The sequence below is a fragment of the Fringilla coelebs genome, assembly GCF_963513975.1.
Source record: "Fringilla coelebs genome assembly, chromosome: 2".
Lineage (NCBI taxonomy): Eukaryota > Metazoa > Chordata > Aves > Passeriformes > Fringillidae > Fringilla > Fringilla coelebs.
The window spans coordinates 79,322,727-79,350,090 of NC_140029.1; the positions used below are offsets into that span (position 1 = coordinate 79,322,727).

A 27,364-nucleotide genomic window follows, 5' to 3' on the forward strand; every position below is an offset into this window, starting at 1 on the left:
AGCAATAACCCACTGTGTAGGAAGCCACAGAGAAGAGCAGGTGAGAGTGCTGTTTTCATAGACAACCTTGTTTATGTTGGCAGTAAGCAGGGTTGTGTTTTGAACCTCTCTTCATTTTATAGGCTTGATTTATCCTCAGTGCTAGGGGCCTGTGCTGGTGGTTGTAAACCCATAAGCTTTGGAGCACACACACAGATAAGTGCACCATCTCTAGGAGGTCTGTCAGACCTTCCTCCCAAGGCCTAGGGCAGAGCCAGATGGACAGGGCTGCCTTTCCATTGTGTGTCACCTGGGGAACGTGGGATGCCTGCCTTGCCTGCCGTTCCCTGCCCAAACTCCTAATGCTGTAAGCAAAAGTGCTTGTGCTGGGCTGGATTTTGCAATCCAAACATTTCTATTAGGAACTGGAATCAGACCAAAATACTGGATTATCAGCCTGCTTTCAGAAGGTAGGAACTAACTTTGCACTCCCTGGATATGGGCTGAAATTAAATTGGTAGAGCAGAGTCAAAATGTCAGTTCCCTGCGGAAGTCTAACAATTTCTTGAATTTTTTTTTCTTCTTTCCTCTTGTAGCTTAGGATCATCTTATACCAGCTGGGAGCTTGTTAGAAACTGAACTTCCCTTTTGTTCCTCTCATGAATACGGATCATTTTGTAGTTATCTTTCTTGTGCTGATCTGAGAATATTGATTCAGGGGTCTCATAGCTCTTGTCCTTCCTGGTTTTTACCTTCTGGACTGTTGACTCATGAGAGAATGATACTGTGGGCTCCTTGCTGTTATTAATTACATGATGCATATTGGTTTGTCTTTGGGCGTTGGTCTTTATTCTTGGAATCTTGCAAATATTTTAAACAATCAGCCTATTGTTTAGCAACTGCTCTACACACACTGTAGGCCTTTTGTGAATTTCAGTTTTTAAAAAAAAAAGAATGACTAATGGAGCACGAACGGTGCTTGTGACACTGTAGTCCATTGTGTAACTATTGAGAGCAAAATTTGCATTCCTAGAAAAGCTTGTTCACAGTTAAAATATTGGGCATTTTCTTTATGGCTCATGGGAAAAGATGTACTGTGTATTCAGCTCAGGATGCTACTTGGAAGGATCAACTTTTAAAAAATGTCATTTTCCTCCATTGGAACATTGAAGTCAGACTGAGACCCGGCTTTGCTTGGCAGCAGAAGTGACTTTTTCATTCAGGCAAGTGGCACGGGGGGCTGTTTTAGGTCTGTCACATACATGCACCATGATTTATTTGCTAAAATGGCTTCTCTTTTAGATGATGGTCAGCTTTGACATTGATGGCCCTTTTAAATAGCGAGAGTGCAATATTATATAATATGAATATATGCCTTCTCTGAATGCCAGAGGCAGCCTGGCAGTCTGTGCTTTTCTTTCCTTCAAAAACATATTTGTTTATGGCTTTTAGTTCTTCCCCTCTGAGGTTGTCACAGGTCAAGCAGAGGTTGAACTGGGATCTTTAAATGTTTAGAAAAATTGTGAGTTCCAGTCAACTCACCTGAAACTAATAGCTGTCTGTCCTGCATGTGCCTAAAAAGATGGTACTGGGTGCTCTGAGGGGTAAGGCTGCATCTTACGTATGCTATAGGTAGTTTCCTGTGGCATTTGTTGTCTAGGTAGAATTAGTCTGTTTTGACTTTTTATTTCAGTGTGAAGAATTAAGATCCAGTCACTGCTCACTGGAGATACCACTCCTTTGTTGGTCAGTGAAATCTCTTCGGGAAAGGCATAGCCTTTTATAATGGGCCCATGTGGTACCAATCACTGTGGGATTCCTGTCCTGGGAGGTATGGTGTTAAAATGCTAAAACTTAATTTACAGCAGCAGAGCCTGTTCATGGCAGACTGGAAGCCGACAGAGTGCCCAGCTCCTGCTGCAAGGCCCTGGTTGCATCCGGAAAGATGCCAACAGAGCTTTCAAGTGCTTGCCTGGAGAGGGGTGTATGAGGGACTTCTGAGGACCCTTAGGAGTATGTGTGTATACACAGATAAGGACTTTGGGGACTACTTAGCCTTAGCACAGAGCCACAGAGAGCTGCTGCAAATAGGACAGTCTGATGTGGGCAACAGCTGGGTGTCCCAGGCCAGTTCAGCCAGTACTGGCTAGGACAGACTCATATTCATGGGGAACAAGCACTGGTTTGTCTCCTCCTCTGCTCTGATGTGACCCAGGAGGTTTTTCAGTATTAGCTTTTTCTTCTCTTGAAGAAACAGGAGTGTTGGAAGTATTGGGCAGGGAGTGTTGTCAGTCTGAGTTTGGGAAGTGAGCGGGGAGCGCTCAATACCTCTGGAGCATTACACTTGTAAGAGAACTGCCCAAGTGCTACAAGTGCTTCTATTCATGGCCCTGCTGTAAATGCAGATCAATTGGACCCAGCTCTCTTGGCATCTGAAGCTTCGAATTAAATTGTATTTGCCACTCGTCATCATTAATTTGCAGTTTTCACCTTGATTAATTTTTAGGAATGTACATAATGAGAAACTTTTAAAAAAACAGGAAGAGAGGAAATGGAAATTAGCCCTCTACAGTGTTTTTCTCATTTATGACCTCTGTGTCTGAAACTGTATTGCTCAGTGGTGCGTTTTGTCACCTGTTTTCTGTGCCAGTTCAGTGACTATTGAAACAAAATATTCTGTTTGATACAGAAGAAATGGTGTGAGAAGCTCATGCCAATTAGTGTCTGAGTAATTGGCACATCTTTGTGAGCAATGAAACAGCTGCTTGTGGTACTGACAGAGATAGCATATTCATAAAGAAGGTGCTGGAAAGGTGGCTTTTTCATCACTGACTACTGATTTTGGTTGTGTTGTTTATAGGAGTGAGCCAGGTTAGTTTTTAAGACATTAGTAAAAAAATAGGTGTCCTCAAGCCCTGTGCATGTACTGCAACTCAAAGTGGCATATTTTCCAGAGATGTGTTTCCCTTCTGTTTCATGATTTTTTTTTGAGAATTCTGGGTGTTAAATTCATATGCATATTCCTGCTCCTGGATTTAGGAAGGGAACTTTAGGGATCAGAACTTAATCTTATCTTCTTCCTTTTTATGTTCTCTAGTTTTGGTGGTGTTTTTTTTTTTTTTTTATTTTGTTTTGAGGTTTTGGGGGTTTTTGGGTGGTGGGGTTTTTTTTGGTTTTTTTTTTTTGGTTTTTTTTTTAAGCAAGACAAAAGTCTCTTTTTAACTTTTCAGTCTGAACAAGTATCATAGAACCATAGAATGGTTTGGGCTGAAAGGGACCTTAAAGATCATGTAGTTACACCCCCCCTGCCATGGACAGAGACATCTTCCCCTAGATCAGATTGCTCAAAGCCCCATCCAGCCTGGCCTTGCACACTTCCAGGAATGGGACATCCACAATTTCTCTGGGCAGCCTGTGCAAGTGTCCTACCATCCTCATCGTATCCAGTCCCTTTCTGCGCAGGATTTACTTGTCTTTGGGAAGGTGTATATGATTTATGTTCTTGCTGATCAGAAGTGTAGTATACTATGCTATATGTATGCTTCGTGTTTTTGCTGAACAGAATGAGGCACACTTCTAAGAGCTTGCTCAGAAATGACCATTCTCAGTACTTACAGGCTAAGATGGTTTAGCCAGATCACACCTCATATTCATTTTGTGACTTCTGTCTAAGATTTTGCCAGAAGTTGTTTGGTTTTAAGTGATACATGAAATTGGTTGTTGTGACTTTTCCTCTTGAGTCACGCGATATAAGAAAAGAGGTTGTATGGAGTGGTCATCCTTAGGCCTGATGTTCACAGAAAGCTTTTCACAGAGATCACAGAGCAGGATTTTTTCTTTCCTCTGGAGTGTGAGGACAGCAAAGTAAAATGTCCTGGCTTTGGAGGAATGAAGAATGTTGTATTAAGTTCCCAACAACAGGGGCAAGGATATAGATAGAATAGCTCAGTCCTTCAGAAATGGTGCATTGGTCTGCATCAAGTTAAAGCTTCAGAGCTTCATGGTTTGATTCTGGCAGTTTCTTTGCATCTTTGTGCTTATCTTCTACCTGACTTGGGTTCACTGCCATGCTTGGATCCTCACAAGGTCAAAGCACCCTCTTCAGAAGCTTGTACTTGTTCTTTCTACTTCCAGGGAAAACTATTGCTTCTCTGTGCTAGGAAAGAAAGAACTTCATATTCAAACTCCTAGTGTAACAATTGCCAGAGCAAATGGCAACTATGAATCTTGTTTCTCTTCCTGGGCTTTATTCTTATACATCACTTTTTTTACATTGCAGGGAGAGTACCTTGTATCATTGATGGCAAATGCCGTTTTATGATACTTTTTGAAGTGGCTTAAAACTTTATCACGGGTTTTCCCCAAAATATATCCCCTGCGTGTTCATAGTTAAACAGGTCAAATTTGTGCTTCGCAGACACTTCTGTTTGCAGCTTCTTTCCATCTTTGTTGACACTTTAAGCTCAGCATGCTGGCATACCTTCAATTCTGCTACGGGTGCAGTAATAGCTTTCAATTGCCCGAACAGGAACCACCGGAGGGCATCTGTCTGAGTCTGAATTATGTTTGAAAACCACCTGGCATGTTGTGGGATAGTCCTAATAATAACAATGAACACTTTATCAGGAGTTGAGTCGCTGTGCTCAGTTTCCAGTGTAATACTCTTACTAGTTTCATGTATGTATTCCTTATAGCCAAAGGGTTACTACTGCGTGCAGACATTGGATAAGACCATTGTGCTGACAGCTTGCATTTGGACCATTTATCATTCAAAATCTGGCTATAAAGAAAAACATTTAAATAATAAAAATAATTACCAAGATGAAAGACAGATCAGTGTTAGTTGCACCCTAAACCTGTTTCTTGCTTCTGCATGGGGGAGGAATGAGGAGAGGAGTAAAGAGGGATGGCAGTCACAGGAGTAAGGTGCTTTCCCTGAAGGTGCTTTTGACCTGTTGAAGGGGTCTCTTTTCATACTTAACACAGGCATCCATCAACAAGGACAAGGTAGAGCTGTCTGGTCCTGAAGCATAGGGAAGAGAAAAGCTCAAGGAGGTCCTTGGTCATCCCTGGTTCCTCACAGGAGCTCATTTATTTTTCTACAGGCAGACTCAAAGTATTTTGTGAATCTGAGTATATGTTGTTTTCCAGAACCTTAATCAGATTCAGAGCCAATACCATAATTTTGCATGTTTAAGTAGTATTGCAGCTAGCAATGGCTGGCACAGCTCTAGTGATTTCTAACCCTGACTGAGATCTGTCCAAACCTACCTGTGTTCTCAGATGTTTGTCAGGTGCCCCCCAACCCAGCACTTACATGCGCCCATCATGCCCTGGCCATCCCTCTGGTCTGCTCTGTGTTGCCTTACTGGTGAAATGCAGCTGTTGGGGGTTTGTCCCTGTGAGAACAGAATGTCCTCAGTGGGGTCTTCAGCACATTAAACTGATGCCAGACATACCCGTCAGGCTGCCAAAAGTACTGCACGAGACAGCTTTAACTTCACATTGGCAAAAGCTGGGATAATGTGCAGAAGCCATGACAGAAGCACAAGTAAATGATTTGCTTGAGATGATGCAGAGGGGATGGTGGCAAAGCATGGAGGGAGCTCTGGTGTTCTCATTCTGAGTTTGTGTGCCGGTGTCAGGATGTTCTCCTGTTCTCCCCCACCCAAAGGCATATGTAACTCTGTGGTTTGAGGATCTTTGCTGTTGTGTTGGCAGCAAAGGGGAGCTAAGATTGACTAAACCACTGAAGCTAATAAACTTCTCATGTGCATGCAGGGACATCAGATTAATTAGTTTGCTAAGCAGTGGAGCTGGAGCTGTGCAGCTGCCTGACAACGATAAGAGGAGGGAGCCACAAACCAGCGGCCTTTCTGCTGTCTGCTCCTTCCTTCCATCTCAGCTCCCTGGAAATGGCAGATGAGAACAGAGGTAGTGAGCCAAACATATGCAACCTATGCATACTGTGCTGAGCTGCATAATCCAGGGGTATTGTTCGCTGTGTCTGCAGGCGTTGCTTCCCAAAAGCTCCCACTGCTGTCACTGGAGGGAGGCTTCACTGGTGGTTTCTGCAGGAGCACAGGGACATTGGTGTGGGGAGCTTTTGAAAATCCACTCCTAAAATGCAAATGCTTTCCTTCTTTAACAGCCACTTGAAGCCAAGTGTGATCAATAAACACAAAACACTTTCACAGCTCAGACATGCTGTGGATTATAGTTCTCTTCCTTTTTCCTTTTCTTTCTCTTTTTCCCCTGCATAATGCTGTTTGTTGTTTTAGTTTGAAAGTGACATTAATTAAGAATTTCATAAAAATCTTTGGTTTACAATAATTAGATAATCGCTGCTTGTGTATTAAACAGTCACTGGGAATGTATCTGGGCAGACAAGTTACGTCAGCAGGAAAACTGGTGAAATTTTGATTCTTTTGTTAGCACTCTCCCTCCCTGGGAGCTGTTCAGAGCAAGTTAGACAGACAGCTCTTGGGAACTGTTTGGGTCTAGTTTGTCCTTGCTTTGGGGCAGAGACTAGCACACTCCACTAAACCTGTCTGCTCTTCCCAGCTCCCCTTTCTGTCTCTAAAGGATGTTAAATTTTTGATGCAAATGCTTCTGCCAATAGGTTACTGTGATTTTGCTGTAGTTGCCTAGTTGAGTAAGCTGTCCTGTGTGGGCTACAGGGCCAGGTCAGCTGCTGGTGTGCCCTGGCTTAGATACTTACACCTGTGCTAAAGGATTTGTAAACTCAGCAGAGCTGCTGACCTTTAAAATGCATTTAAATACACAAAAGAGTGGGCCCTGAAAGGGAGGGAGCTGGAAGACTTCTGGAGGCTTACCCTGAGCCTCTGGCTCCCCCGGCTGGAGCTGGTGTGGGAGAAGGCACAGGGGGGAACCCAGGGACAGGAGTCAGGCTTGCCACCCAGTGATACCGGCATCTACAGTATCTGCTTGCTCTTCATTGATGACTTTTGAGTACCTTAAAGTACACTCTAAGTACCATCTCCTTATAGGATGCTGTACAGTAAACACATGCTGCTCTGTGGAATGATTAAATTGAGTGTTTCTTTATTTTTTTAACATGCTTTTAAAAGTCAAGTTAATTAAATGGGTGCAAATACGAAGGTGAAGACTGACCATGCAGAAACCAGGCTGAAAGAAGTTTCAAGGGAACACATAAGGGGTCTGAGCTCATTTAAGGAGAGTAATGTAAAAATGTGGTTTAGTGCTAAGCCTAATTTAGCATGCCTGCAGGCCGCTGTGCGCAAAGTGTTCTCAGCCTTCCTCATCATCTCCAGATACAGATTCCTTCCCTCTCTGTGTGCTGCATCTGATGATTTATATAGCCATGTAATGAATCCAATCAGCCTTGTTACTCAACAGAAGACTCTCTTCATGTTTATTAATAGTTTACTGCCCCATCAGATCAGCAGATTGAACCGTGCATCCCATGATGCCTGTCCAGCACAATGGTGATGGCAGCAATGTGCAGTCTGGGTCCAGAGGAGAGGGGAATGTGAGCAGCCCATCGGCAGCAGCAGCAACTTTATATCAGTTTTGTTGTAATGTGAAACTATACCCAGATGCAGTGCTTATATGAGGCCTTTTCATTCACAAGAATGGGAGGTTTTACAGATTTAGTTCTTGCTGTTTTAGTGTGAGATGATTTTCTGCCTGAACAGAGACTGTAGGGTGGCTGGGGCATGAGTTATATGCACAAGTCACTCTGGCCATCCAGAATTATGTGAGTTTACCTGGCAACACCACAGGAGTTGAGCATGTTGAAAAGCTGAGTGATTGGCTGTTGAGCCTTGTACAACAAGTGCATTCAGTGGAATTGTGCTAATCGATTGGCACACCAGTACAATTTGTTTTAAATAACTTTTTACTGTTCCTGAAGGTTCCATTTTGAAGTTTCTACTTCATAGGATGAAAGAGGTGCCAGTGCTCTAATTCTTGAACAGACAGGAGTAACTCCCAGCAAGAGCCCAATTTTTCTGTGGTCCTTTTTCTTTTTAACACTCCCTGTGCAATACTTTGCCAAACTCCAAAGAATAGAAATAAAAAGGAACATTGTGGCCTTTTGGTGGCTGTTTATCAGCAGCAAAACAATTTTCAGGCAATTACCAAATCTCCAGGCCCTTTGGAAGTTCAGATACAGCTATTTCTAGGTTGTCACATGTCTAGTTAATGTAAGTAGTAACAGTAATACTTCTGCTGGTATTCTGCTTCGGCCAAGGCTAGGCTTGCAAGTCTGATAGCTGATCATTAAGAGTATCTTTACACCCAGCTAATACCTTTGTGGGGTTGGTAAAAGTGTGGGAATTAATTGGCATAGGTAGTATTTATCACTGTACAGTGACTTCAGGGTGTAACGTTGTACCTCGTAGGATCTTTCTTTGCAGTCATCTGGGGTTTTAAAAGCCTTAGTATCAAATGCTAATTTTAAGCAATTAGGGTTCTAGGAGGGGTTGCAGCATAAAAATGCTGTAAAATATAAGCTTATTGTAATTGTTTACAGCTATATTAGGAAAACTGTATAGAAAAGGAAAACTTTTGTTTTGCTTTGTTATTCAGAGAATCACATTTTATATCACCAGAGACATATGCTGGGAGAGTCTTTTTATTCTCCTCAGCTTTGTAAGTATCCTTGAAGAAGAAAAGTTGTGTGTGATGAAAAGAGTTTTAATTCTGAATTTCTCCCACCGCTGTACAGCTGCGGTCGGGGCTGTGCTGGCATGCATTCAGGAGTCTGTCTGTTTTCATCCCCTTGCAGCGCACTAATATCTCCCATCTGAAGGGCTGAAATGGAGGCCCTTAGTTTCTGTAATTTAGGATTTGATCCAGTGCTAAGGAAACTTCCCCATCCAACCATCCAGGAGCCAGTCTGACAGTCGCTCTCTCACCACCTGAGCTGGGAGCAAAGCCCCTTTGCAGCCATGCACCCCACGCTCACAGACAGACCAAGTTGTGTTACCATCTTGACCCCACATTTCCCACAGCAGGGTCTCAGATGACTCGATCCCTAAAATAACTTAATCTTGGTGCAGTAACTAGATAACAAAATAGCAGCTCAAGCTGGTACCTCTGTGGAGGAACCCCTGGGCTTTTTTACCCTGCCAGTCTAAATGCAGGAAGGTCTGGGGTGATTGGCTCCTGCCCTGTCTCTGAATGTCCGGTCACCTGGCTGGGCCACAGGTCCCCAGGCCCTTCGCTGTGCAAGGGTTGGTGCTTCTGGCCTCTTGGCTCAGGCTCTCATCACACACAGCTCAACCTGCAGCTCCTCTGCCGCTGCTCACTCAGCTTCGGGCACTGAGTGTGTTCCTGTGCCCAGGCTGGTGGTTGTGTTAATGTTGGCTCAGTCAGAGCCGAGTTTTAGTAATGAGTTGTGTACGCTTTGGTAATCCCTAGTAATGGCAAGTAGAACAGGTTCTCTTAAAGCACTGCTGAGGGCTGAATAAGTGAGTGGAAAGGATAGGAACAGTGAGAAATGTCTGATATGACTGTAAGCAAGTGGCTGGGCTTGTCAGCTTTTGAACTTTCTTGAGCACAGTTTTGATACGCTCTGGTGTTTCTCTTTATAGCGCTTCCACGTCGCAGTCGGACCATTCCACTCACACAAAATCTGCTTCTGCTTTGTCGTCTGACTCCATCTCCACCTCAGCAGACAACTTCTCTCCAGATTTAAGGGTATGTTTTGTCTTAAAAAATAAAAAAATACAAAAATGTGACCTCCTTCATAGAACATAATGCTTCTGTGAGTTTGCTATGGTAAAATAATGTCAGCTTTCAGTAATGCCAAAATATATTTAGCCAAATTACTGAAAGGACCTGAAGTCAAACAGGTGAAATTGAAGTTTAATCTCTACCATGTGATGTCCTTCTTTATAAAGTTGTTTAATCTTGAAAAAGCTGACTCTGTGATCCTCACTTGGAGATGAATTTTCAAAGCTGCTCCATTTTCTTTTAGGTGCTTTAAGTGAAATCCTCAACTGTCAGTTGTATATACTTTTTCCTCCTTATGTATATATGTTATGTGTATGTGTATATACATGAGGTGTTCAGTCTTGAGAGCTCCTGCCTGTTTGTAAACTCTGAGTCCTTGGAAGTACCTTCCTTCAGAGAAAGATTGCAATCTCTGAGCTGATAAAAATAATCTTCTGTCACAATGAATTGCTCGGACATAAAAAAGGTCCAGAGTTCTTTTAAGTCTGCTGTTATATTAGTTAATTATAAATTCAGAGTTCTATTTCAGTGTCACAGGAGTTTTGATGTTCCTCTTATGAAACCAAGGGGTTTGTTGATATATCTTAGCTCTAAAAAAAAAAGTCTCTGGGTATAAAACTGTTGGTACTGGTACATTGTATTAACAACTTCAGCATTTCTCAGCTGTGGTTAAGAATCTTTGTAAAATGTAAACACAGTAAAATTGCATAAAAATCTCAGAGTAAAAAGCTAATTCCTTTGACAACTGTGATGATTTTTCATCCCGTGAGTGCTGTCTTAGTCATCCATAATTAATAACAGAGTCCACCTGTTCGTAAGTGACAAGTATATGAATGTTTCTTTCTAAAAGGCAGCTTGTTAGCCAATTTTAAGCTAAGATTTGGAAATTAATCAGTAGTTTATGTGCATTCTATGATAGTTTGCACCTTTTGCCTATGGATACAAATAGTTATCTTCTGAACGTGGCTAGGTATGGAAATTTGTAATATGTCTGAAGTTTTCCCCCTGTGAAGTTAGGCTATTCAGTCACTCTAACATACAGAAAATATAATTTTTAGACTGAGGCTAAATGGCTTGTTGATATGAATAAGATTGCAACTTCTGCTACAGCTGTGACCGTATAATATAATGTTATATATATAATATTATTTAAAAAAATTAAACTTACTTTCTTTTTTTTTTTTTTACTGAAGTTTGCATATGTGGAATTCTTTTTTCAGTTTTGATGTGCAGCTTGTGTTCTTACAGTTTTTGTGACACTTGAGGACTACCTTTAGAAGTAGAGCCCAAGCCAATATTTCTTTTTTAGAACTGAAGTTGTCTTTCCCTTCTGGTGGTTAAGATGGCTCAGCATGTTTTCTTTGCAATCCCGATTGTGTCTTGTGACCCTTTCCTCCCTTTTGTCACCTTATCTGTGTGAACTGTAAGCTGTCTGGGCAGGGATTCCAGCTCTCCTCAGCTTGTCTGGTTTCCCATTCAACAGAGCCTCTGTATTCACTAGCAATCAAAAACAGTGTCCACGGAGGAATGTTCACTTAGCTGCATGTGATATTTTTTTTTGAGCAGAAGATGCCTGTGTGTTTCTGGAGGCCATTAGGAGCCCATATTTCATGCTGTGCTACAGTTCCTATAATATGCAGGAGTGATTTCTTCACAGCCTGCCTGCTTTTTTTTTTTTTTATTTCTAAGCAATCTAAAGTTCTGCCTTGGTTGGAACAAATGCAGCTCCTCTTTCATTTTAGAGTAGTGTTTCAGGAGAGATGGTAAGCAGAGGATTACTTATTTACAATAGTGTCACTGCAGGCTAAGTGTGAGCACCTGCTTCTGCTGGCATCAACTCTGTGTGAACACAATTTGGCACATGTCTTCTGTGCTTCACCTACGGTTTACTCTTGCAGAGGTGGTGTGAGTGGCTGCCGTGCAGCTGCGTGTAGGTGTAAAGCTGGGTCATTCCTTTACACTCCAGTGGCTGCTTGTCAGTAGTAGGCAGACCTAGAGAAAATGCATTCCCATGCTTCTATTTGTACTAGAGTATAGGGAGAAAGGGACAGTTTCCACTGCTACAGATTGACTTAATTCTCCTTGAGGAGCTCATGCATTCATCATTTCATTTCTCATTCTGAGAGTGTCTTATGCTGGAGAGCAGTTCTTGGGGGTCAGATGATCTGTTCTGTACCTGTGTACAGCCTGTTGTGGTGGTATTGCCAGTGCAACTGCAGACCCACCATCTGTCCTCTAATCATTGCTGTCAGTGCTGGTGTGTTAGTGTTTGCTCCCTGGGCTTCCTCTTGCAGCCCGGTGCCAGCTCCCAAAGGGAACAGTTGTTATGAGTGATGGCCAGCTAATGCTGATTTCTTTCAGGTCTTAAGTTGAGGACAATGGATGTTCTTTCCCAGGGCTTGTCATTCTTTGTCTGGGTTTCTTCAAATTGACATCTCTGCCATGTGACTGCTCCATGAGTTTTGAAAGTCAGCTCTGTGAGAGATTTTTTAACGTCCTGATTGTTTTTGCTGTTTTCTTTGAACTTTTCTGACATGTGGCCTTGCCTTGGATATTGCAGATGAGGCAGTACCATTGACTGATACAGTGGCACAAGCATGTTCTCTACTCCAGCTCTTTCCTTACACACCTGAGCATCTTGTGCAGCTTTCATTGGCACAAGACAGCATGAACTCCCAAGAATTACTTGGATTTGAGTACTGAGGTACTGAGATTTGAGCTAAGCATCTCACTACCGTGGGACAAAAAGAGGTCCCACGTTGTTTCTGAAAGAATGGAAGAGAGCAAGCCCTGAAGAGGGAACTGATGTATTTTGTGGTGACTCTGTGGTATGGGTGGCAAGTGCCTGGGCAATGCAATGTTCTCACAGGAAGGTGTTGCATCAGTTAGCTTTAAGAGGCTGAAAATAAACTTTTCAAAATTTTGATGTGGATACGCCAGTTATGGGATTATTCTCTTGTTGCGTGTTTGAATTTTTCCTGCTGGAGTGAATTGCTCTGTGGATTCATCATCACTCCTACCTCTATTTGGTCTCTGCCTCTGCGTGTGCATTGGCTCAAATTTAGGAATTAAATTTCTGTGACGATGGAAAAACACTTTGTGATAGCTGCAATTAGCACTCTCTTTTTCTCTGGGGAATTTTTAGAAGAATAGTAGGCGTCCATTGGGAGGAGGGAACCAAAGGATGGACCCACCTAATTTCTTGCAGTCTGTGCCTGCAGTTTTCTTTTGGAGTGCAATTAACACTCTGTGTGTGCACGCACATGTGTGTAATGAGGTAAATGAGACAGCCACTAGGGATTCCTACTGAATTCATGTGCAGTATTTTTCCTAAATCTTTCTCCCAAGTATTTAATAATAACCTTTATGAAGGTTTGTTGTTGTTTTGTTTTTTTGTTAATGTATATTGAGCGTGTCAGTATCTGGAACAGAGATTAAATTGCCTTTCCAGTAGAAAGTTTACAGAATTTTCACTTCATAAACTAACTCTAAATAACTTTTGGCTGCTTCAGTTAGTTTCATAGGAAAAAAAAAAAAAAAGAAAAAAAAACAGCAAAGCAAAACCCCAACAGAAAAATAACAAAGCACTCTTAGGTTCTCCTTCCACCCCTTTCCTGATCTTAAATCCAAAGCTGTTTAGAATTGATTTAGGGTATATATATCTTGGAGGGATTTTTTAGCAAATACCCTGCCATATGTTTTAACATAAGTTATAGGTCAGGCAAGAACAGAATTGAAGTTGGAAGTGAAAATGGAGTTGGAAATCCATAGATACTTTGTAATTTGGGTTGAGATGTTAAAAACACCTTAAAGCCAATTTTGCCAAAGGGATTGAAGTGTATAAATAGCTGTTACAGATCTGGGAAGATGGTGGTTAATGAAATACAGTGAGTTTCTTGCTCCTAAGTCCTTTGGGCAGTATTTTCTCCTGTGCATATGAGGAGATGTGTCTGTGCATTTTATAGTACTTAAGTCTTCTTGCTGTTGCTCTATCTTTTATCAGTAGGGATTTTCATTTTTAGGTAGCTGTAGCTTTATAGGATGATGCCTGAAGCTTACCATGTTCAAAGCTTTGGAGTGGCCCTTACAAAAGTGTTGTATCCTGTTCATTTGCAGTTGAGAAGCAGTGGATATAGCCCTAGAGCCTGCTACCACTTCCCTTAAGAGCAGAACCTTTGCCTGATAATTTGTTAAGGCCTATTGTGTTTGCTTTTGGATTGCATGCAGCAAAAGCTTAAACCAAAGGATGGAAACTCATATGTTGTTTTCTTTATATTGCTTCTTGCACCTAGAAAGAAGGAAAATACAGCAGATCCATGTCACCTGCCTAGTTGTGCAGCCTTCAGAAAAAGTGGTTTAAATCTTTGTTGTTAGCATTGCTGTTGTGACTGCTAAACTGTTCTCCTCTTTAGGGGCAACAATGATACTGATACCCCTCTGAATCCAGACCAAATACTAAATATGACCATTCATGACTGTTTGTTCCCTACATAATGATTTTCTTCTTTAATATATGAGGGATTGGTGGATTTACAGTAAGTACATTAATGCATGAGGTGCAAGAATATTATTGTAGCATTCCCAGGACTTGAAGGTTTAAAATGGGAAGAAACAGAGTGGCTTGTAACTTTAATTTGTTCTCTATTATGTGTATTGTTAGAAACTGTAGACAAGTCCATGTGGTTTATTTTGTAAGATACATAACTGGTGCATGACAAAAGGTATATGAAGGAGTATTTCCTTCCAAAACAGTAAATGGATACTGTTGCTGTCTCCTTAGGTTTCCTGGATTAAATCTGTTTGGGCAAGTCTGCATTGAAGCTAGCCAACCACAATTCCTTTGCGCTCGGTAGAAGGATATAGATCATATATGATCTGATCTATCTCAGCTTTAAGGATATGCCCATGTTAGGTGAGAATGTAGTGGAGCTGAGCTAGAGAAGTCCTTGGTGCAGATGTTGGGAACACACTTTGAGGGGCAGCAAGTGATTTCTGTGGATCCCAGCTTTAACTGGGCTCAAGTAAAGGTACAGTTTTATCTGTTTTGAGGACCTCATGTGTTTCTCTTCTGACTGTGGAGAGAGTGCAGAGTAATATCTCCAGATGTAGACTTCTACAATTGAGGTGAATCCTGTCCCTCAGATGATACTGGGCAGGATGGATTGAAATGCCAGTCACTGACTTTGCCACCTTTGCTTTACTCTAGCTTTAGTGCAAAGTAGCTTAGACTAGCTTTTTGTAGGGCACGTATATTGTTAGTAGAAAAACATATTGAAGAAAGATGTGATTCCCCCCCCTCCATCCTTTGCTGTAAATCACTAAAACTAGCCTCAGTGAGCTTTTCCATTACTATCTCCCTGCCAATGCAGGAAGTGTGTCAGGCTTTGGTTATGTGTAACACATGTTCAACAAGAGCTGGGTTTAGAGAGTGACATAACGTTTTAAACTCTAAGCACTCATTTAAGCAATGTTTTTCAGGTTTGATTTTAGGGGACTTTTCAGTCAGTGAGTGATGCTAGCTTGAAAGCACTAAATCATGACAAAATCTCTGCCTAAGCTCCTCTATGGTATTTGAAAACCTTCGGCCCTGCCAGTCAGCTCTGTGATAATATATGGAGATAAATATTCCTGTTTCAGACTAGCCCTTGACTCTTTGCATATGAGGCTGCCTGTAAGCACCAGTTGTTCGTAGCAAATGCAAAGATGTCTTCCATGCTGGGAGCTTTCCTTCCTGGTGCACTGGACTGTGACTGCTATTAAGTTACAGACTGTATTGCACAAGCCACCAGATGGTGAAGATAATTGACCTGTGGTCACAAAACACTTGGCTAGATGTGAGCTGGTGATGCAGCAGTGAAATTGAATAAACTGTTCATCTTTTTACTGTCACTGTATGAAGATTTGACCGTGTATTTCTCTGCATCATCGCTCGGTTCTGCTCTCACATGGAGGTGCACTTCACGTTTTCACGTGTCTGTACAGGAGTAGAAGCTATGCAGGCAGAAGTGGCCTTCACCTGACCTGCCAGTTGTATTTCCATAGGTCCCTTTGTACACAGGGACAAAGTCCAAGGGCCAAACCCAAGAACAGGCAGTGCTTTATGTTATCAAAGGTGTCAAACAGAGGGACTTAAAGAGACGTGGAAGAGAAGTAAGGAAGTCTTCCAGGGAAACATATTTTAACGATCTCGAAATTCTGCTTTTGACCATACGAATTGCATTTGTGTGCCTGGGGAAAATGGGCTTCCTTTCTTTGGAGCATTAAGTTGTTGATGAACAAAGGCACAAAGGACTGGCTCTGGGGAATGAATGATGCTCTTGTCCATAAGCGTGGTCATGCCAGGACAGCCCTGTCAGTGACTGGAATTTAGCCGCTGCTACATTTTTCGAGGACTCCAGTTTATAGTAAGTGCTGCATATTTCATAAGAATTATAGTAATTTTCATTTTAAAATATCCCAAGAGATGGAAAAGGTTCCCTCCTTGCACCTCTCCCCAGTAAGTCCTTTTCTGCACCTCCCTCTTTGAAGCAAACCCACAGAGTAGCCAACCTCTGGGTTGAAAAATATTGATTTCATGCAAATTAGATAGGGGCAAAATCCAGATGCAGTCAGTTTTCTGTCTCCTTTACATGGAAATAATACTCCCTAAGTGCTTATCTAGTTAGAAAAGAGCAAAGACAGCAAACATTGCTAATTTTTCCTATATAGAGGTACCTAAAGGCTAGAATGTGGAGTAATGCACAGTGAAAGAAATCTCTGGAAGCGTTTATGATTGCCATCTATTAGGACTGGAAAGCTAAAGCAAATGAGCAAATGGCCTTCATATGTTCTCAAAAAATATTTTCATCTCTTCTTAATTGACTGCCATATTTCTTCTAGCTACAAAGTGCAAGAATTTTCTTTTTGTTGAGTAAAACCAGGTAAGAGGTGGCTTCCCCCCCTGCCCCCTGTTAGTTACAGTTTTGTAAACTGAAGGACAGATCAGGCAGGAATGAACAAGCATGGTATTTAAAGGGAGTACATGGATTTGTGATTGCATGCAGTGCCTGCCAAGATTTGATTTTCTGTAGATGCTTTTGCACAGAATGAAACATCTTTGTTCCCTTCTGTATGATTGTTTGCTCAATATAAATATGTAATTATCTGTATCAAACTCAAAAGTGAAATTCCTAGTAACTGAGGTAGTATTCTGTGACTTATATTAGTTGGTAGAATTTATAACTCTGGTTTTGGTCAGAGTGTTTTTCTGTCACTTAAGACTGTTGATACGAAATTCACAGAACTAGTTTAATGATTTCCTTGAAACTTTTAATCTTCTTTGTGCATGTAAGTTGTTTGCTAAACAAAATTCAGTAAAAATAAAGGATAGAGTCAAGCTAATGTGCTGTCCAAAGTTTTTGAGCAGCCCATGGAGAACAGAGGCATTGTGGTTTGAGACATATGTGGAATCCTTGGCAGTGAAGAAGGTTCTGTATTAAAAAATGTTGGACTTGTCTGAATAGATAATATCTGCAACCTTCTGTGCCAGGGAGCGTTGCTGAGTTGAGTCAATGACGACTTTCTGTCAGAGCCTAATGAGAGAATTGTCTTGAGGCACCAAGCCATACAAACTTGAAGAGACAAGCCAGCCGTGGTTGAACGAGTGGCCCTCAACAATGTGTTCCTTTGAGCTTCTAAGCTTTGCCTTGTAGTTGTGCAGCAAGGGCCCAGGAGATTCACCAACCCAGGGAACCCAGAGAGGCTGTTCTTTGTCACTGGACATTTGGGTCTGAGTGGAGAAGAACATCGTGGAGAAAACAAAGCAGAAAACCCCAGGGAAACACTGCATGGTGGCTGCTTCCTCCTGCAGAAGAGTCTCTTTATATTACTTTAGGGACTGTATTTTTTTTTTTTTCCATAGAATAACCTTCAGCTTCTTTTTAAAGATTTTCAAGACAGTGGTAAGTAAGCAAGTGATTTCTCAAGCACTTTTATGCTTCCTCAAAACATATACGGTAGGTAGAGATCACAGTTTGTGTTTTTTTTAGTTGTGTTGGGAAGGAGTAGTCAAAAGGCAGTTGCAGTGTACTTTGTATGTTATTATTGTTTTTAGAGTAGTGTAATACGTGATCTGCTGTCAGAACATTTTTTGATAACTGAAGTACTTCTTGTGTTTTGGGGTTTTTTTTGACTAAGCTAGGAGGCTGCCTTTGGCCAAGTGCTCTCTTAGGAGCTGAATGGGCTTGATGTGGTCTTTGGACGGTATATTTGATTCTTTGTGTACGCTTCTGAAATGATCCATGTGTCCACGGTGTTTTGTCTTTTACCCTTTCAACTTTTAATATCCCTAAGGAATAAGACATAAAGCATTTTCCTGCAATTAATATCCTGCAGCTCTGAATGTCTCTAACATAGTTTTTCAAGCCATCTGGTCATAATCCTCAGACAAGTCCCTGTGCCTCAGTCAGGCAGAGATATTTCTGTTCTTTCCCATAGTCTTTCTCCTGTGTTATTCCTAATGATTCAAAAATAATCACCAAAGTCCATTTACTTGCTTGATTTATGTTTTATTGCATTTCCAGTAGGATTCTTAGTGCACAAATCTTCTCCAAGTACACTTGAAATAGCCAGAAATGGCATCTGAAATTCTCCACAGTGTAGTGCAGTGTTTGCAGTCAAGTAAGCATGGCTTCTGTTCTGTGGTCCTGATGGTTGAACACTGAGAAGACAGAAGCACCTTAGCAGTGAAATTCCAGGAAAAATGTGCCTTTTTTCCTGTTGTAAGAAATGTTTCATTTAGAGAAGAAACCTATCCACCTGTGAAAAACTGTCCTACAGAAGCATACTCCTCTTGTTTCTGCACAGATCTGTGTCAGTTCTGTAGCTTCTGTCAATGTCAGTTGGACAGAATTAGACCGCTGTGGGGATTTTTTTCTGGCGTGAATGGAAAGAGCTTCTCTATCTGTTGTGTTTCAGACGTTTTTACACCATCATTGGAATAAAGATAAATCTTGATGCACTTGCCATAGTGGCACTGTCCTTCATTGATTGACTGATGGAAACAGCCATGAAAGAGGAAAGGGATGAAATGGTAGGGCAATTCAGGGGAAGGAATAGGTGAACATGGTTTGAGACCCACCCCCAAAAGGCATTTAAAGTAGAGAAGCATTAGTTATGTAAGTGTTTATGTTTTGCTGTTAATTTGTAAGCAAAGTTAATAAATTAATCAAATATGTAAAAGTAATCCTATGGCTAAGTCTTTGCAGGAAGGCTGACTTCCCTTATGTGGTTCTTTGTGACAGCAGACAAGAGCCAGCTCTGACACAAAAGCTGTCTTTTAGACCTCAGCTAAGACAGCCTGTCTTACAAGCTTTGGAGTCATGCCTATTTAAATTAAATCCATGCAGTATTTGTATCTGACTTGGGTCATTCTCTGCTGCTTCTCTGCACACAGCATGTTTGAACTTCTCTGAAATGTGTAGGATATGACTGCTCAATTCTTTGGGGATGTCCAGGAGATTGGATTTTGCTATGCTGACCACAAGGAAGGACCAGAATGGGGATTTGCCCTTCCAGATCTGCACTGGCATTCCTTTACCCTAGTTCTTAGCCTTCAGTGAGAGGAAGGTTACTTATCCTAAAGGTGCATCTCCTAGGTATCCTGCTTTCCACCAACTGCTACAGAGTGCCTGGGGGGACCAGCATAGGTGTAGATCTCCAGTTTCAGGTGAAATGGGTATTCCTGCATCTTACTGACTACACTGCCTGCAAAGTGGCAAAAATGGCGATGAAGGAGGGCATTTAATAATTTTCCATTTCTTGAAAAAAAGACATTTAAAAAAAAGGGAGCAAAGGAAAGTTTAGATATGTTAAGTACAACCAGAATATTCTCAGGTAGTCCTTTAAATGTGAAGTACCAGAGAGATATTTTCCTATAGGAGATTAAACCTCTCACTTGGCTTTTGAGTTTCAATTCCGTATTTAAAAAGATAGATTTTTTTAAACACTACTCATTCTCTCTGTATGTTTTTATACACGTACAACATGTGCATTCTTGTCCCTGCAGCATGTCTTTCAGCTGTTGCTGCTGACCAATGCATGCTCACAAGGTAGACAGAGACATTCCAAATCCGAGTTCAGGGGCTGCAGAAGCAAGGGGACTTGGTGTGTGCGTAGTATTTGTCTGTACAGGCAGGTTATACATGTTTATGTCAAGGGACCAGTTAAGTGACCGCCTTCCTGCTGTAGGAAACAAAACAGGACTGTGTAGCTGGAACAAAAGCAGTTCCCAGCTTGGAGAGCTTGTCTTCTCAGTAGATGGAGCAGACATGGTTTTGGGGAAAGGAGTAATAGAGAAGCAAGGTGTTCATGCTGTCAAGTTGAACGTGTTGAACCAGTGCTGTGGCTTTATGCACAGCAACTTGGTTCAAAATGTGCAAAGTGACTTGGAGTGTGTAGGAGGTTACCAAGGAGAGATTAACTCAGAGGAAAGGAAAAAAATTACAAAAAAGGGTACATTTTAATATTGTCTAAGCCAAAAAAGATTCCTTTTGCTCATTTTTATTGTGATTCAGGATAGAAGAATCTTTGTGGACTTGTGAAAACTGTTACACAACAATTTGGTAACACAAACCTTTCTCCCCTTAAGTTGTGTGAAGCCAAATCTGACCTTTGTGGGTTTCAGGACTCAAACATTCTGGAGAAAGTTACAAAAGAATACCTGGTAGTTGGCTAGAAGAGACCTCAGGCGCTCTCCTCATGCATCTTCATTATCAGGAGGCTTGTGCAGTGTCCAGGGATAAAATTACTCTCTCCCTGGTTGGTTCAAGCCGCTCCCTCTCTCCTGCCTGGCTTTTGCTTGTCTTCACTCCTGCAGTCATTCTCTAAGCTAGTCCTGGCAAAATGATCCAGGTTATGGAAAAACTTCCAGTATAAAAGCCATAAAGTGGACCCCAGGCATCTTGACTGAGCTAGACACTGAAGCAGTGACAGCACTGGCAGGGAGGGCAGGAGGAGGCAGTCCTGGCTTGGCCTCGGCCAGCGCAGGACAGGGGTTGTCAGCCAGGCTGTGCAGCATCGCTGGTAGGCAGGCGCCTCACCAGGCAGTGCAGCAGGAAAGCACATCGGCTGTTTCCTTCATGGTCAAAAAGCAAACCCTGAATTTAGAGTGTCATGTGCCCTCTCAGGTCTTTCTAGAACAGTGTTCAGTTGTGCACAGACCTCTAAGACCTGTGCATAGAGTGTGCTTGCAATTCCACTCTCTGCCACCCCTGTTGGCTGCACCTGCTCAGGATGAGCTGTGTGCACAAATTGTGCAGGAACATCATCCAGGAGAGGGATTTTTGTAGCAGCATGCTGGCTGCTGTGTTAGGAGGCAGTGTGAACATGTGGTTGGAGAGACTTGCCAGAACTGCAGTACCCTGAATTGCAGCAGTCTTACCTTTTTAGCAGGTCCTAAATATCTTTCCCTGACCTCATACATGCAAGCAAAGGAGATAATGATTTTGTTGCTTAGATCTTGAGGTTGCCTCAACAAAACTGTCTTTGGGGCAGTAGTTGGGAGGGCATGAGAGAGCTCTGCACCTTCAGCTGGGGGGACTGTGCTGGAGCTTACACAAGGTGGGACCCTGGAGTAGAGAAGTGGTTGTTGAATGTAGCAGTGTGGGTTTGTTCTGCCAAGTCACTGCTTGAGCAGAGGACAAAGGTAGGTGGTGGCACAAAGTCCTCACACCCTCTGAGCTGAGCCAGGATGTGTGTTTAGGTTCTAAGGTACTCCCATTCTCAGACTCTTAGAGAGCTGTTTGATCTAGAGGGAGAACTGCTGACAGGTGGGATGGGTACATGATGTTACTTGGTAAAAGAAGACAGAAATAAAGGCTGTTCTGGTGTGTAACAGGACTTCATTCCTCCAGAGATTCAGTTACCAAGCACAACATTTTTGTGGGGAAAAGATAATGAAGACCTGGTTTGACTTAGAGGCAAGGCAGAGTATTCCACTGGTTTTTGGTCATTGTATCTGTTTCTTACATAAACCATCTTAGTGATGATTGTGGCAGAAAGAGCTTCTAATGCGTAACTCTAAGTCATTGCGGTCCTATTCCTAAGTAATAATGATTCGCCCAGCTCTGGCGTGTTCTTCATTGCAGATCTCTTAAGAATTCTTTGGTTTTATTCCCACTGAACAATTTCAAAGGCTGAGGCACATGGAGGTGGCACATTTCAGCTGCAGGGATGTGTGGTACCTGCCTCAGTAGCATTTATGTATCAGCAGCTGCCGTCCCCTCCCTGCAGCCAGGCTGCCGCAGTCGTGTCCCTGGCTCTATTTCCTGCTTCCTCGCCTTACTGGTGCTCTTAATTTAATTTTGTAAGGTTTGCAGAGGGCTAAATTTGGGCCCAAGAGTGTTATTTTTAGAGTCTTGAAAATAGGCTAATGTACAAAAAAAGATTTTTCTCACAGTTTAATGAACCGTTTTTGGATTTTGAGGGGGAGAGGAAGATTGGCAGTAAGATGGAAGGGCTTTTCATGTCATCTCCTTAGTCATATAAGGCGCAAAGGGCCCATTTATGACACTGACATCTCAGAGCTTCATGTGCATTGTCCCAGACCATTCTTTCTCCTTGATCTGTTTCCAAAACTCCTTTTCTCTTATCCACCCACTTTTCTTACCTGCTGGTGGCCCCTGTCCTTGGCTGGTGCTGCAGATGTTTTCTCCTCTCTGCTGCCTGCATTTGCAGTCCCACACAGATTGTATTTCTCTGAATCAATTTATCAATTTTTTAATTCCATTGATGGAAGTGGGTTTCAGGAAAATGCCTACCATTCATTTCTTGGTTTCTGCCAGGTTGGTTGTCAAGTGCCAGTGGTCCAACTAGAGGCTCATTCAAAATCTAGTGCTGAGCAGACAGTGCATAGTCTGGCACAACAGAGAGGAGTGTTTGTCCTGGGCTTTCTGAGCATGTCTGTCTCAGCCTCGTGGAAAGGATGGCGGTTTTCCAGGGGTTATGTGCTTCCACCTTTGAAATCACCATGGAGTCAGTGCTTTGTTACCTGAGATAGGTACTGTGCTGAAGTCACTTGAGGGGTGGTGAAAATGAATTTAGTCCTCAAGACTGTAGCAAAAAAACGCCGAAATAATAAGAGGGGAGGCAAGGAGGCCGACCCTGAGGTGCTGTGCTTCCAGGAAGCCAGCCATCTGCTGCCCCAGGTTGAAGTGAGCACAGGTTTGGATTGCTAACCCTTTCCTCTGATCCTGGGGACATTTCAGAGAAGTGTGAGTGAGCAGATGGATTTTATTAGACCTAGAAGAGACACTTTTTAAACTGAAAAGGCTTTCAACCTTGTCTACAGAGAATGATGTTGACATGGAGGTCCTTGTCTCATACTGCTTGCCTATTCCCTCCTTCTCTCCCCCACTGCAGGACAGGGTTTAAAACCCACCTGAGCACTACCCACCTCTGCCACCTCAGCAGATGTTTGTCATACCCAGTGCTTTCTATGTGTCTTACCTCATATTTGTTTTGGCTTGAGATACAACCCAGTCTCCCAAGTGTTTACTGCTGGACGTGCTCCCGCTGACATCTGCAGGAGAGCAGTGAGTCCAGCTGTTGACCGAAGTGATCCTGGCAGCAGCTGCTGCCCGTGTGGGGTACGGACCTTCTCAAAGAAGCTGTGATCTTGTTCTGAATGCAGAGTGTATTTTCACTCATGTCCTTCCAAGACAAAAGGCCAAAAAGATGACCACCAGTTATGGGCTAATTAGCCAGAAGCTTCCATCTCATTTATCATAATCCAGATGTTACCCTGCTAATTTCAGGGCTGTTACTCAAGTGCAAAATTGGACGCACAGGAGTTGAGAGTGGGTCTACATCACAGGCTTTTGTCAGGGAGGCCCTCAATCAGGGCTTTGATGGGGTGTGTGATCTTTGGCCAACACAGCTGTGCTGACAAGAAGTCCTCAACATCGATTTCTGCTCATTATACCAGCAAAACCTTATTTTTACTGATGTTGCTGATGTGGGGGAAGAGAAGCTTCCTGGCAAGTTGCTGCCAGTGTGAGTTCTGTCAATGGTGACCTCTCCTTACTCATCCTGTGGACCCCAGCCCAGCTGCTCTGACAGCCTCCCTGGTAAGACCTGATCCAAGTGGGTGCAGTTGGGAGATTTCTGTTAGGAAGCCAGGACTGTACTTGCTTTTATTATTAATTTTTTTTCTAAGAGTCTTTTGAATGCATTTTTTAAAATGTACATCTTGTTCTCAAGAAGGCTTTGATCTTGTTAATCTTTTCATCTATGCATCAATCTGTTGTGTGAAAATGCTGGAATGTGCTCTTATTGTGGCAAGGGCTTTCTTTGGGTTTGTTTCCAATTTTTTTTTTTTGCATAGTTTAGGAAATTTTTCTTCCCTGAGGCTCTCCCTCTGGCTTGATCCTACATGAAAGTTGACCACAGACGTGTCAGGTTCTAGAATGCCACTCTAGGCTATGTCTTTGAATTTTCTTTGCAGGGATTTCCTGATACCAAATTGAAGCAATTTTTTTTCCCTTTCCTTGCATTATGATAAAAAAGACATTTTGGGCGAGCCTGCACATTCAGCTGTGAGCAGCAATGAGCTCCCTCTGCCTGTCTTCACCAGGTGGGACACATGCCAACCTTGAACTCAAAGATTTGTGGTTGCTATAGCATGAAGCAGAGTCCGGACTAACTTACCTGCTCTCTGTTTTAAGAGGTTCAGCAAACTGTACTGCTGAGTTTGTGGTCATTTGTCCAGTTTGAGGCAGGGACAACATGATTAAATCCAACTACATTTGGCCACACAAACTTAGCCTTAATCTTGATCACTTATATTTGCATTTCTCTCCTAGTTCTTACAGATTTAGACCTCAGGTTATGCTTTCCTGGTTACAGCCGTGCTTTCCTAAAATGTCCATCTGCCCATGACAGCAGCTGTTCTTGTGAAAACCTTTGTGTAACTGCAACCAGAGGTCTGAGAAGTCATATTCTGTGGTATAACATGAACCCAAAGGAAGGTGAAGAAGGGATCATTTGGCAGCCAAAAAGAAAAAACCAAAACTGTACCTCCTATATATACCTGTCAAAATACCTTTGTAACTGAGTCAAGCCAGGACTTTCAGGACTTTTGCAGTTGTGGGACCCTCAATGAGCGCAGTGGAGTGACCAAAGTGTCCTTTTCAGTTTTCCTCAGTGTAAACTAGAAATTGCTCTGCTGAATATTGTGGTAATCACTGAGCACTTCAACTGGAAAAGGAACCGATTCCTTTGTTCTGTCCATAACTGTGCGGGAATTTGACTTGTGAAGGTGGCCTGGGTAAGAGAAGGTTGGAGCATGAAAGGACACCTTGGAAGTGTGCTGCCAAAGTACAGAGCCTGGTGTTGGCCTCTGAAGAGACCCTAGGCAGTACTTCAAGATCTTTGAATATTTGTTGTCCTTGATACTGTTGACCTGTAAGTGTAAACTTCTTGGTTTATAAAAACATAATGAATTTCTGTTTGTACTTGTATCTTTTGCCTAGGTCCTGAGGGAGGCCAATAAATTGGCTGAAATGGAAGAGCCACCTTTGCTGCCAGGGGAGACCATTAAAGACATGGGTACGTGAAGAGGAACTTCCTTATTGTTTGCTGACAAACAGTAGAATATCCGTAGAGCAAAATATCTTGGTGGTCACTGACCAACAACAGCACATTGCAGATGTTTTGGGAGCCATGATCAGATTGTTTCATTAATTGAGCAATTGCACAGCACATGGGCCAAGGTAACCGTGTCTTCTTCTAGCACATAGCAAGTACAAAGCAATTCAACGCTCTTGCCGTGAGTGATGGGGTGTGTTGTACAGCTCTGCATTTGCTGCCTCCTGAGAGGACATGGATCAACTGTTTCAGTTTGTCCTTGCCACAGGGTAACTTCCTAGGCTGACACAGCACAATTATGTGTCAAATCTCTGTCATGGGCTTTAGGAAAGGATACACTGCTTTGCGGGGAATTTACTGTGATGGGGGATGGGTTTTTTTCTTTTTTTATCCGGACGTTCTGGCATGCATCAGATTTGCTGATGCTCTCCATTCTGAAGGCTTGAGTAAGCCTCTTGATTAATTTTCTGTGAAAGATTTTGCATTTGCTTTTTTAACATGTTGCCATCCCCTTAAAATGGTAAGAGTGCAACTTCAGTCCTAAACATAAAAAATCAAAAAATGAAAATTGAAAATACTTCACAAAAAAGATGCACTTGTCAACAGCAATATAAAAACAAGAAAACCTCCAAACAACCACCTCCATAATTAATCTTTTTTCTCAGCCTCTTTCCTCAGAGTCCTAAGGACTTTGAACTCGTACTCTAAGCATACACTGCAGACTGATATCTAACTCGCTCCACAGGTGCTATTAGCTCTGACAGTGAGGAGGTATTTTGAAAAGTTCCTAGGGAATGGTTTAAGAGGTCAGAGTTACCCGTGTTTTTTCTGTTGGCGAATGGTGTGATGAGCCACGTAAATCTATAAGACTGGATGGCTTTTGGAGTAGCCCAGACAGCAGCTGCTTGTTCTAGCAAGAAGCTAAAGGCATCAAAAAGGAAATCTTTGTTATTCATCAGCAATAATTGTTTCCTGTTAAAAGTGTGAAGAAAGGCAAATGTAATTCTCCTTGTATTTTACAGGGAAGGGAAGAAAAAATATTTTCAGCCAACTCAATAATCTAGGGTAAGATTGGCCTGTAAAAGACAGGAATTCCACAAGCAGGGGAATTAATAAATCTGGTTTCCAGTTTCTTTCTCCCATATGTATTCTCTTATACATACCAAAGGCTGAGCTCATTAGGCTTTCCCGTGGTGATAGCACCACTACAACCTCTCTATTACACCTGGCATTCGTTCTCACAAACAGTGAAGCACTTTAATGCCTCGGAGATCCCTGTTTATCAAGTAGAGCCTGCTGAAATCATACAGCTGTGGCAGGGTTAAGGTCAGACAAGCCATGTGTGTAGGTACATTTGTACATGCGCAGTGTAATTAAGTAAAATTGTTTCCTTAGGAAACCAGGCTAATAAAATGCAAATGTGAGAGGTGGTGTGGCTTACCCGCTGGCAAGGCCAGTGTTTGAGATCGTGCCTGGGGTTCCTTACCTGGAAAACATTTTTCTAGCACCTTTCCTCTTTATCCAGAAATCCTGCTCCTTTTTAGATGTAAATGCATGCTTTTCTTATTAGTGGATTTTGCTGAGGTCTTTTTAAGCATTTCAAAATTACATTTTGAATAATGGGAACTCCAGTGGAAAAACTAGGCGGGCTGCCCTCACCCTTGTTATGCTTCCTGAGTCTGCTTTCAAACCTCTGTCAAACTAGTCTTTGAAAAGAAGTGATTAATAATTGGACTCTAATGAAGCACTTGGTTTAATTAGAAATGGCTATAAGCATTTTGTGTTTAATTGTCCTTCAAACAAATACATGTAAATTTATATAAATAAATAAAGAATGGAATTACTAGCATGTTTTTTATAGATACGTATCTTTTATTTCTTTTTAACCAGATATTGTGTGCTGCATATTTTGCTCCAAATTAGTCACTTCTGATGTTTTAAGGATCTTTCTCCACATCCAGATCTTTAGAGTCAATGAAGACAATGCAGAAGCAGAACTGACTTGAGGATGATTTAGTTACATAAATTGCCAGTGCCC

At 42.2% G+C, this 27,364-nt stretch overlaps 1 protein-coding gene across 3 annotated transcripts in view; it reads left to right on the forward strand.

Annotated features, from left to right (window-relative positions):
* The window catches only part of MTMR2 (myotubularin related protein 2), a 62,827-nt gene that overhangs the window by 12,262 nt on the left and 23,201 nt on the right, over window positions 1-27,364 (forward strand). For all 3 annotated transcript variants that reach the window (XR_014617005.1, XR_014617006.1, XM_084226418.1), the window contains exons 2-3: window positions 9,561-9,666; window positions 25,212-25,287. Coding sequence is in view for 1 of the 3 variants with exons in the window: in XM_084226418.1 (XP_084082544.1) it covers window positions 9,561-9,666; window positions 25,212-25,287 (182 nt within the window). In the remaining 2 variants the exon portion in view is untranslated. The remainder of the gene's footprint in view (window positions 1-9,560; window positions 9,667-25,211; window positions 25,288-27,364) is intronic.